The 12,177-nt window shown below is 43.0% G+C and overlaps 2 protein-coding genes across 29 annotated transcripts in view; one reads left to right on the top strand and one right to left on the bottom strand.

Moving 5' to 3' along the window:
• The window catches only part of LOC308195067 (uncharacterized protein), a 1,623,621-nt gene that overhangs the window by 1,082,652 nt on the left and 528,792 nt on the right, over positions 1 to 12,177 (bottom strand). The window lies entirely within an intron of this gene.
• Positions 1 to 12,177, top strand: part of ADGRL3 (adhesion G protein-coupled receptor L3) — a 535,523-nt gene that overhangs the window by 468,118 nt on the left and 55,228 nt on the right. For all 28 annotated transcript variants that reach the window (XM_080591834.1, XM_080591831.1, XM_080591832.1 and 25 more), the window contains 3 exons: positions 974 to 1,194; positions 8,707 to 8,773; positions 10,188 to 10,279. In XM_080591834.1, the coding sequence (XP_080447960.1) occupies positions 974 to 1,194; positions 8,707 to 8,773; positions 10,188 to 10,279 (380 nt within the window). The remainder of the gene's footprint in view (positions 1 to 973; positions 1,195 to 8,706; positions 8,774 to 10,187; positions 10,280 to 12,177) is intronic.

Below are 12,177 nucleotides of genomic sequence, written 5' to 3' on the forward strand. Positions count from 1 at the left end.
GAGGTTGTTAATTGGAAATCAGATCTTAATTACCAAAAGAAGACCAAGACGCTTCCTAGTATTAGCTGTCTTGAGATTTCTTCCTGGATGAATGGGAAAAGTTATTCCCTAAATGATGCCTTACTGCATCTGTTTAATTCTTGACAGCATGTTGCTGTTCAGTTTTTGAAAAGAAAAGGCCCTCTTCATAGAACTGGAATGGATTTTGCATTTTCATAGTCTTTCCAGCTTTTCAAATCCCTTTGCCTAACTCTCTTCCTCTCACTATAACTGTTTTGTTAGGAAACCCCCAGCGTGCATCCTACTGTGTCCACAGCACCCAAGGATATTCACAAGGCATGTTGACATTTGGAAAGTCACTCGGGCAAAACTAGTCGATGGGGAGAATTTGGGAAGAGAAACACAGCCTTTGTGAATCTACAGACAAAACCCCAGTGTGTTGGGGCAGTTATGATCTAGTCTGCACACTTCTGCACATGTATGCATGCATTCATGACTCTGTCTGTCAACACACACACCAGTCAGAAAAGTAAATATATGTATACACACATGCACCTTCCCTGGAGACACACTGGAAGCTGAGGGTCTGACTCAGAGATCACAGGAATGATGGAAAAGGTCTGCTCTCATTTCAGAGGCTGTATGCTCTTTGTAAATAATGCGCGTGTATGTGTTTAATCAACAGGTTATAAAAATCTGCTTATACTACACACATCTTTATATGTTTATTTGCCAGATTACATACATACCTCCTTTTGTATATTTGAATATGGTTTGTATGCCCAGATGTGTCTCTTTGGAAATAGTTCTTACACATTTCCCAAGTGAAAAAAAAAAAAATCTTACTTTGGAGATGAACTCCCTCATTCTTATGAAACTTCCCAGTAAGAGCCTATCTGCATGTAATCTTGACTGTTGCATTAAGTTAGCATAGTACAAACACCTTCTCTTGCTCTTTTATACCTGTCTGCAGATCGCTTGTGCTGTCTTTGCTGCCCTCCTGCACTTCTTCTTCCTGGCGGCTTTCACCTGGATGTTCCTGGAGGGGGTGCAGCTCTACATCATGCTGGTGGAGGTTTTTGAGAGTGAACACTCCCGGAGGAAGTACTTCTATTTGGTCGGCTACGGCATGCCTGCACTGATCGTGGCTGTGTCAGCAGCAGTGGACTACCGGAGCTATGGCACAGACAAAGTGTGAGTGGGGCTTGGCATTACTTGGATCTGGGCCGGAGGATGGGAGAGGGGAGGACAAAGGGAAGCCAAAAGGTGAAAGCTGCTTGTGCAGGCAGCACTCAACTGGAGGGCATAGCTCTGTGTCTCCCAGTGTAGTCCATGATCATGGACTGTTCCCCACCATGAAGAGATTTGCAAAGGTGTTTTCCTGGGAAAGTCTGATGGGGAAAATTTCATCACATCATTTCATAATATCAGCAGAGGTGGCTGTCCCAAGTCTCTGCCCAGACAGCCCAAGTCTCAGTTTGGTCCTGTATCAGCAAGGTCATCCTTTTTCTCTAACCAAAGAGTATTTCTCACATAGATGATGAGACATTGCCTTCTTCTTCTTTTTCATGTGTTCTATCAAATTATTTTGCTTGGAGGCTCAGCTAGGTGGTGACTGTAGGGTACATTACCCTCTTTGCAAATCAGAACAGCTACATCGCTTACCATTATGAATATTCTTAAATATCTTCGGTATTGCTGAAGCTGGTATCAAAGCACAATTTAGATACTCAGCAACACCGTCTAATAGAAAACAAAGGGAAAATTGAGCCTTTGATTTCTTTGCCAGCTTTGTCACAATAGCGCTAACAATGTATTTTTATTGATGTTATTTTATTTTATTTGTTGCTTTCCCTTGTCAGGCTGCCTTTCCTTTGTCATTTTAACTCAGTTAAGAGCTCGGTCTGAAGGCACAAGTAGCAATGAGCCAGTGGCGTTTCTAAAGCTCTTTTTGAGCAGAGGTTGGGTCAGGCTGTGGCAGTAGTTGATATTTTGTTAAATCTAACTGCAAAATTTTTGCCTGAAAACCTCATCGCCATATATGAACCCGATTCTTTGCAGAAGCAAATCTGTAGTGCAGTGGAGCTGCTCACGATCCATTACTGTACCAACAGGTAGGGTCGATCCCAGCTGGATATTTGCATCCTGTTTTTTCCATGAGTGGGAGAAAAGCAACCTGAATTTGTATGTGTCATACTTGGTGGAAAGGAAATGGCCCACACAGGATGAGGGCAAGAGGGAGTTAGTTTTCAAGGAGCTCTACCAATTTATCTCAGGTAGTGTATCCTACTTTGACAGGCCTATGAGTTAGAGAAAAAGTAGCAGAACATCCAGTTGCAGTTTCTGGAATTTGTGCAGTAGGTGAGAGTGTTTCCATCAGTTGATTCCTGCTGTTCACATCCTGTCATGACAAATCAGGTATTGAAACATTCTGTCTCAATAGTCTGTTCATCCCTTCAGGCAAATTTGTTCTTGCTGTGGTGTTTCTACTGAGGACACATTAGGGCCGAAGGGACATAAGTCTGGACCCCTGGAAGGCCAGCTGAGATGCTCTTTTGCATCTGCCATTGCTGGAGCTGCATCTCCACCAGTCTGTTTGGCAGTCTGGTTGTTTAGTGCCCTCAGGGAGTAACTTGGATGACGAGGCGCAGGCTTGCTTTTCTGGCTGCCTCCCACGCTGTTCACCCCATGATTTCTGTTGCAGGAGTTAAGCACCACAGCAATTCTTCTGCATACTTTCCCAATGTTTTGTGCTGTGCATCAAGAAAACCCATCACAGCAGCTAGTTTTTGACGAAAAGTAGCACTAAACACATTGTTTTACAGTGCTCTGTCGCTGTTGGGTATTGAGAATTTCTTGCAGTTAAAGGAATTCCTCAAGCCCAAGGTATCACTTTGGACATGAGACAACCGTGCTACATCAGAGTTTGGTTGACTTGCATCTCTCCCGTCTTTGCAAAGTCCATCTGGATGTTTTGCAGGGACAAACCACATACAAATGTAAGCTGTGACAGTTACCTGCATGCAGCAGCCAGTTGGTAGAGCAGGAACATACGGCACCTAACCATGGCGCCCATAAAGCACCATGGCAGCTTTGCATTGCTGCAACATTTCCACTCCTATAAGTGTGTATAAGTTCCTTTCTGAAGCACAGCAAAATAAACATATTCCGTGGAAGACGCTGCCTTTTCCCAGCCCAAATATTTCCATACATAGGTGGTACAAGCAGAAAGTTTAGCTGAAATTCGCTGGAGGTGAACAACAAAACTTTGCTGTCTTTGTGTTGATGAGGCAGCAGTCATATGCTTCTGCTAGCAAAAGCTCTTCCCCTCCCCACAGCATAAAGTAGTATTTCTAATGACTAAACATGTATATACAATATTTTGCAAATAAATATTTACAGAGATTTGTAGAGCCTAAAATATTTATTTATAATCTCTAATTCTAGAGTGCACAATTTTATCACGTTCTCATACTGGAAAACTAAAAAACATACAATATGTTTTGTATAACTATCATGCTCCATCTGGTTGATGGATGATGATGTATTTTTCTGTGTAATGTTATTAGAAGGGTAGAACTGATTAGAATTTGTAGTGAACTATATGCCAGGCATACATAATTTGATTGCAAGAAGTTGCTTGGTTTTGCCGGGTTTTGTAAAACATCCTCTGGAATATATTACTTGCCTCCCTCCATTATTTATTGCATTTGTTTAAGCAGGACTTATGGAGCTGTTAGTGTTATTTGTTTCTTGCCTGGCATTTGGTGCCACCCTTCATACATATCAGAAGGATTTGCTTAGACACCCCATGTAGGGTTTCTTGATTTCATTTTCCTTTCCAAATCCAACCTCATGCCCACATTATATAGTCAAAAACAGGCAAATACAGTCAAAAACAGTTCCTCTCTCTGTTTCTTTGCTCATCAGTTGGTGCTTGTGATTTTCTGCCCCGGTGTTCATATTGATATTTTGGAGTAGCTGCCCAGCAAAGATACTGTCTTACGGTTAATTATTCCAAAAATTGGCATTGATTCTTTCCCTTTTATTATTGTTTGTTTAAGAGAAGTTCAAATCACCCACAGCAGAAGATTTAGGGCTAATTAGTTCGATGCTATAACCAGGCAGTAGCATAGCGATTACATTAAAAGACCATCCCATTCAGGTCAGTTGGGAATATTCATGTGAGCAAGCTGAGCCCTGTTTGCCCTTTCGCCCAAATTCATCAGAAGTGTTGCATCTCGCCTCATTCTGACTGTCATTTCTAAAGTAAATGTGAAAAGCAGGTAAGCCCCACTGCAGACGCTGATGTCAGGAGACCACAGGTGATTCTGGCAGTGCTCACGTGAACCTCCAAGTGGACATTTCTTACAGACCAGGTCTTTTCAGCAGCACGAGAAAACCTGAGGTCTCAGAAAATAACTGGAAGCAAGCATCATGATCTGAAGGCTGTAACAAATCAGCTGCTGAATCTTAAATGGCCACATCTCAAGTTTTGCTGCAAAAAAATGTGACATCAGGATTGCAGTTTTAAAAACTGCACTTGCCTTGTCCTGTGTGTTAACCGAATCCATTTATCTCCTGTCCACATCTGATGTAATGGGCAGTGCTGCAAAATGCAGAGGAAATATCGTATTTGCAGTTGTTGTTGTTGTGTGAAAATAACTTGTGTTTAAAATTCAGTAAAAACCTGGATTAAGACTTTAGCAGCCTCCCTGTGAGAAGACCTGCTCAAGTAGCAGGCCATCCTAAATTGACAGTCAGAAGCTACTCTATATCACATACTGCCCTGGGTTTTATATCAATGCCTATTACAAATCTCAGAGGAGAGCAGCTCTGCTTTGAATGGCTCAATATATTTTACGAAACGTACTTGTAGGTATATTCATCTACTGGTGATCAAATTCATCGTGCCAGGAATCTCTCTATTGTTTCTCTCCCTCCCCTCCTTGGTATGCCATAAAGCAGGATATACATGGCAAGAAATCCAGCTGTCATAAAGCAAAATGAAAGCCTGGTGTATATACACAGCCTCCAACTCCATCAGCCAGCTGCCGACATCACTTGCATGTTAATGTTGCTGGAAAATAGCTCCTACCAACACGGTACTTCTTGGATGGCCCCATGAACTTGTTTTATTTTCAGTGCTTGTGCTGGGTATTTGGTGGAGGAAGCGTGAGCAATGGGGATGCTGGAGAACATATATTGCACCCCTGAAAGGCACGGCTTGTTCATACATATCCCATTACCACACACAGCCAGGGAGGCTGTATGGCCATGTGAAACGAACTGCTGAACTCCCATGAACAACATGATATGTTAGGGCTCTTCGCATTTTATGGTCCAATGGCAGCTAATGATTGTTTATTGGTTATATTTAATACACACCGGGGATAGTTTAGTATTTGATTTCTCTTCATGCAGAAAATCGAGCAAACTCTTTGTAGTCTTTATTACTTCGAAAAAGCTGTAGGTGAATATAGCGACTTGTCATTGTGGAAAAGGAGGAAATTAAAAAGTAAAGGAAAGCAGCTCCACGGCACTCATTACAGGCACAGCACTGACTATGCTGGTGTGACTCTTCCTAACGGTAATGGGCTCTGGAGCAGCGTTTCCCCATCCGCGGATGTGCAGATAATCTGCTCTGCATTGTGCTGAGCCCTGAAGCAGCTCATTTGCTTAATGGCAGCAGAGTATAAACTTGTAATAAGCAAGTCCGTGCTCACAGTGCAGCTGTGCATGGGGGTCAGAAGTAACTCAGCAGCCCAAGATTAGCAACTTTTTGGAAGTGAGTTGCCTGATTGCTTCCTTGTTTCAAGGAGCTCATTTATGCAGCTCATTGTGCATGTGGTTTTGTCTTTAAGGGAAGAAAAGCTCAGTGTGGTACTTGTCTGATTAGCAATTTACATCTCTGCAACAGAATTGGCAGGACGCCTGTGTTTTGATGTTTTGTTCTTAATTTGCATTTTTAATGAGGTAGGACTTAAATGGGTTCAGAGTTGCACCGCTCGCCGATGACCACGAAAAGCCTGGCTTTTTAAAATCCCCGTGTGGATTAGATGCAACCCTGCAGCTTTCAGTTCAGTTGCCCGGCACTGACTGTCATACAAAGTTTCATAGAAAGTCAATTTTTTTATTCAAACAAATAAAAAAATCGCATCGCCTTCTTTAAAGCGTGCAGAGAGGCGAGAAAGCCCATTCTGCTTTTTTTGCAAGCTGCGTTCTCATTCTTGCTCAGATGGATCTGCCTCTCAGGGGATGGGGACCATTCTGCTCAGTGTCTGCCCCACATGGCTGGAGAACAGGACCTTTGCATGCCAGCATAATGAATCCCTGACCTGCCTTCTTGGCTGCCTGCCATCCACGGGACCCCTCCATCGTCACCGCATTGCGCTGCATAACCACAGGGACAAATTTTTAGGGGAAAGCAAGAAAGTTCATTTGGCTAGCAGGGAAGGAGCCAGTTGCTTCCCACTTCTTTGCTCCGCCTGACACAGCTTTTCCCTCATCTTGTTGTATTTCAGTCCTAGGATCCGTGGGGAATCCAGAAGCTGGGATCTGGGATCCCTCCCAGAGGCGAGGCAGGACGTGGGTGTAGGCAAATAGGTGCAGGTTTTCCCTGTGTCCCAATCTATTCGTGATCAAAACCAGATGCATCAGCTGTGACCACGTGGCTAACCAATGTGTTTTAAGAAATGGAGACAGGTTTTATGCCTTTTGTCCTCCATTGGCTTTCTGAGAAGTGTCTTGCACTTCATGCCAAAGGAAAACTGAGTGGTTGGGCAATTGCAATGCATCGTGCTCCCAACTCCCATGCAGCAGGGCTGGGGGATTTTGTGGGTGATAAATTTGCAAAAAGGCTCAAAATACTGACATTAAAAAAAAAAAAAGAAACACCACTGGGTCCTCTCCCACACACATTCCACCCAGCACTTGTATCAGTGGGAAGAAGTTGTGGGGCTGTCTATTTCTCGATTTATGTTTGGCAGCTGAGGCATAAGCACTAGGTAATTTTTTTTTTCCCTGTGGGATGGGGTAGGTATTAAGACTTAAATGTCCCATAATGCGTGAGCTGCTGCTATGCAAACATCTTTTTTCGTGGCAGGGGGACTCTTTACAGGTACTTCATTATCTCTGAAACCTCTATTCCTCTGTCAAATCTAGTTGCAATTGGCTGACATTTCAGGCGTTGTTATGGGTGATGCACAGATGTCATGATCGCATAAACCCTTTCCTATAGGAAATCAGGCTGAAATACTTTAGAGTCAGTCGTGTTGCTCCATCACCAGCTGCATCTAAATCACCTTGAACTTCTGCAGCCGTGGAGGAAACAAGATTTCCGTGCAATCGCTCTGAAGGCCCCTCTGCTTGCCGCTCGCATCACAATTTGGATGCAGTCACATTAAGATTTTTGATGAACAGCTGCGGAGTCAGTTCAGGAGTGGTGTCATGGAAGTGACTGTATTTTAATTTGTGATAAATACGGGTATGATCGTAAACATTGATACATCTTTAAGGCTGCTGAGACACGAAATGTATATAGTCAGGGAGGGAAATGGGAAGCTTTATCTACATCCTTGAATTTATTCATATCTTGACTTTTCCCAGCCATTGAGGCTCAGGGCATGTTTTATTCTCTCAGCAGAAGACTCGTGTTGATCTCTTCTGTGGGGCTGCTGGCACAAACCTTTCTGCTTGTTTCAAAGTCCATTGGAAGGGAAAAAATTCAGCACATGCACTAGAGCTGTCATTTGTGAGAATCGCTGTCTCTTCCACCATGATAAATTCATATATACAGTTCCTGTCGCTTATCTAATTATGAAATTTCGTTGGACGTTTAGTATAAGAGTGTTTTTACGCTTTCTTAGTCCTCTGCGTATAAATGGAGCTGTGATCTGCAGCATCGCAAACACGACAAGATATTATTTTAAACATCATGTGAAACTTTCTTAGAATTTACATTCATCTGTCTTGTAACCAGTCACTTCCATTTTATCTTCCTGTCGCCTGGAATGAACTAGGAATGGAAATGTAATTTCCCAGGGGCCTAAAAAATGGGGGGAGTATTAAATGCAGCTGAAATTAAGCGATTAATAATTTAGTTTTAGGCCATGAATCAACTTCATGGAATAGCACAGACCATATGCAATGCTCGAAACATTAGTGGAAACAAAACACTCTGGAGGTTCAGGGAAATAAAACGCTCTAAAGAGGAAGTTGCTGAACCTAATTAAACCTCAGCCTTCTGTTAGCAAAATCGTGCTTCCTGTTTGCACCAAATTTGCTCCGATCTGCTTGATGGAGAAATGTCATCTCGCTTGACAGCTGACAGACAGTTTGTGTTGCATCAGGGCTGGAGAGGAAAGCTGAGCTTAAAGCGAAGAAGCTCCATGGCTGCTCATCGGACTCCTTCCTTAAAAAAAAAATGGTTTTAAGATTTTTTTCCAACTGACACAGAAAGCCGTAGCAACTAGGCCTTGTGCCATTTTCCCCCTCCTTCCTCCAGAGGTAATTATCTTACTCCATCAATAGCACTGTCAGAAATTGGGCACATAATTCAGCATTTAAATGAACAAGCAATGTAATATTTCCTGTCTCCCACCAGCGTGTTTTGCAGCTCACATTCTTCTCTGTCACTCGCTCACTCTTGATGTATGTCCTGGGTGCAGTCCTTGAATGCCTTCTCTCCCCTGTGTTTCATTACAGATGTTGGCTCCGACTTGACACCTACTTCATTTGGAGCTTTATAGGACCAGCGACCTTGATAATTATGGTAAGAACTCCTAATTAACTACTCCATCTCTCAGGTCAAGAAATAAAACTTTTGCTGTCCCTTTACTCTGTATCTTTAATTTACACAGATTAATTTGAGAAAGGCATGTTCTTCTGTGACCCCACCTGGCACAAGCAATTAGATGCTCGTTACAGGAGGCTCTTTGCATTGTGAAACACTTGATCAAAATAGGGAGGGGAGAGCATGTGGTATGTGCTGTGGACACTGCCTCAGAGCGGGTGCTCAGACAGTTTGGTTCGTACTGCTGGATGCATAGCAGTGCCAAACTGCTTTGGTGCCACTTGCTGTCCCCCCTTTTGACCTCGAATAAACCTGTGTATGGATCCTGCAGAAAGGGAAATCTGAGGTGTGGGGGATGAAATAAAGCCCAAACTGGAAGAGAGGTTTTATGGGGGTTTTTTCCTCCCCTGCAGAAGTTGGAACTCCTGTGACTTCACAGTTAGCACGCTGCCAGCGTATCAGCTAACACCGCGGCAAGGTAGAGCACACAACTTTAGAGACAGCTGGAGTTTTCTCAAACTTTAATCGCTACAATATGGCTTAAATAAACCATCCGTTGTTTTGAATAGCGAGGGTTTGGCTAATGCAGCAAACCAGGCACTCTCACGTCAATGCAGACATTGTCCCTGGTTCTCCGGCAACTGGGGGCCTGTTTAGCAGCCCTCCGCATCAGGGAGGGGGCTGAACCACTAGCCAAAACTGTTGTGGTATTTTTTTCCCCCGTAAGCAATGCATTAATGAAAAGATATCTTCCCTTTCTGATAATGTTTAAAACACTGGTCGGGGCTTTTGGAAACTCTTTTCCAGGAACTGGTGGCCCTATTAGCACTAAAGCATTGAAACAGCATCATGTCTTTTACTGAACAAATCAAACTCTTTTTTTTCAACTTTGAATTGTGCTAAGCATCATCAACAATAGCAATTTCCCTGCCCATCTCCCCTATTAGAACATACTTAAAAGACAAAGTCACAGAAATTCGCAGAAAAAGATGGGTTTTTGGGGTTTGATTTCTATGGGGCTAGCTAAGCAAGAAGCTTTGAGTGACTTTTTGCAACACTACACCTCCCAGACACAGACGAGCCTTAAGAGCAACTGCTTTTCATTTTCTATAACGTCATTTGAAGCACTACAGTTGATGTTGGAACCAGCCCTATATCAGTAACACACCTGGCACCACAGCTTTGGTAAAGCTGTGGCATCGCTGCTCCGCACTCTACAGGCCAGGTCACCTTATAAAACGCTTGGCAATTTTCTGTGATTCAGTCTGTATAAAACTGTAGTGAGAGCTAATTTTCTAAAGCAACTCATCTGTTACAGAGGAGAGACTGACTTTCTCCCCATCACGTTCTGCCGTGTCATGTAACCATTTTTTTTCCCTTCTCTCTTTTGCAGCTTAATGTAATCTTCCTTGGGATTGCTCTCTATAAAATGTTTCATCATACTGCCATACTGAAACCCGAATCTGGATGTCTTGACAATATCAAGTAAGTGGTTGTCTTTTTTTCTTTCTCTCTGCCTCTTTCTTTCTTTTGCTGTTTATACCCCTGTTCTTCTCTGAAGGCATACAGGGGAATCAGCTCTGCTGACAGCAATGATAATAAGGGGCAATAGACTGGATTACAGCGCTGCAGAGTGGTTTCTAATGGATACCAACAAGTGGCTGATGATGAAGGACTGTCTTTGAAGTGACTCAGCTTGCATTAGTGTTCAGTCAGTGCCTGTGGTGGCATTTTCCATTCAATTTTGCATGAAGGAAGCAAAGTTACATTTGCTGTCCTTGAAGTAGGTAACCTCCTATTCCCTTTACATAAGAGGAAATTGTGCCCAGTAATTACCAGGTAATTATTGCAGTTTCTACAGGGAAGGTGTTGAAACTATTGATCATTACTATTTCTCTGCGGTGTGAGCACAGCCTTGCTTCTTTTTTGTTTATTTTGGCCACTGACAGATTTAATGACCCAAATTCTCCACACAACCTGATTAGTTTCAGCAAAGCTACCAGGGTTTACCTGGGGGTGCCCACAGCAGAGGATGCACTTGCCATCCTAGGCATGTTTTGCCCTTGACATGGATGATGTCTGAGCCAGGGCATCTTACTGTCTAGCAAGCTGCCTCATTATATTGATAGAATATTAGTTTCTGCCAGTTCCTGTTTATCCAAGTACTTCTGGCTTTAATTACTTGCTTCGAAAATATGACTGGGATTTCAGGTGCAGTGCGTGATAAGATGGGGAGCCGGCTAATTAAGAAAACCATCTAATGAACTTCAGGAGGAAATTGTTGGCGTCAGTGCTTTAGCGCACATCCAGGAAAGAAGCATGTTTTGCAATAATGCTGCTGGAAGTTGGTTGTCCCTTCTCTTCCATGACAGGAGCAGGAGAAGAGGCGAGAGGGGAGCTCGATAGGAAATGACTGAATAGCACAGTTGCAAGACAATTCTCAGCAAGTTGTTGTTAATGCTGAGCTGCTCTTGCAGATGTTGCTTTAATTCAAAGTAGATCGGTTTCCCCTTGAAAAACTCCCCAGCAGGCAAGGCTCGCTGTGCCACTGGCATACCATGCCATGGCATGGTCTTTGGGGTGAAGTTTTTATATCTTAGGCTCAGCTTCTTGCTGGAGGGCTGGAAGGAAACGGGACCAGCTCCCTTACAAATGCAGGAGACCTGGTTTTGCAAGCATGCAGGCACAGCTAAGTGAGTCTGTGATTTTGTGAGTTCAGGGACCTGCAGGGTGTTCATCTGCCGTACCTGTCCCTGCCCGGCTTGTGGGCAGGCTACTCTGTGGTGTGTCGCTGTTTCTCCTGCCGTCACCCAGCTGTAAGACAAAACTGCAGGAGCAGTCCCTCCTGGATGTCCAGGACTGAGCCCAGCATGACGGTCTTTCATTCGTTTCAGACAGGCTTGGATGAGGCGCTAAAGGAATGGTCCATTTAATAACACTTGGGACTTGCAACGTGACTACTCGTCATGCATTAGTGCTATGGGTTTGTGTGCTGAAACAGTCTTTCTAAGGTTACCCACACAAAATCTGTCTAGAAAGCCATTCAGGATGACATTTAAATTAAAAATTGGGGAAAAAAATCAACTAAAAAAAAATACCAAAACCCTTATAATTAAAGCAGAGATAATAATTGCCTACTGAATAATCTTGCTTGTGCTAATCTGTAGTATCTTTGTTTAAAATGCCAGGAATCTATACAACCAGTTATGTCAATTACCATGTCATTGTAAAATATTTTATAGGTTCTTTGGCAGATGAGTGTCTATTCGTGATTTGACTTCATTAAAACATTTTGAAAACACAAGCAATTAAAACTCTTTAAAGTATGTTGCTGATAGGCTTCCAAACATTTTGCTTCACTACAAATGATTTTTTGTTTAAAA

This window comes from Anser brachyrhynchus (assembly GCF_964034855.1).
Source record: "Anser brachyrhynchus genome assembly, chromosome: 4".
NCBI lineage: Eukaryota > Metazoa > Chordata > Aves > Anseriformes > Anatidae > Anser > Anser brachyrhynchus.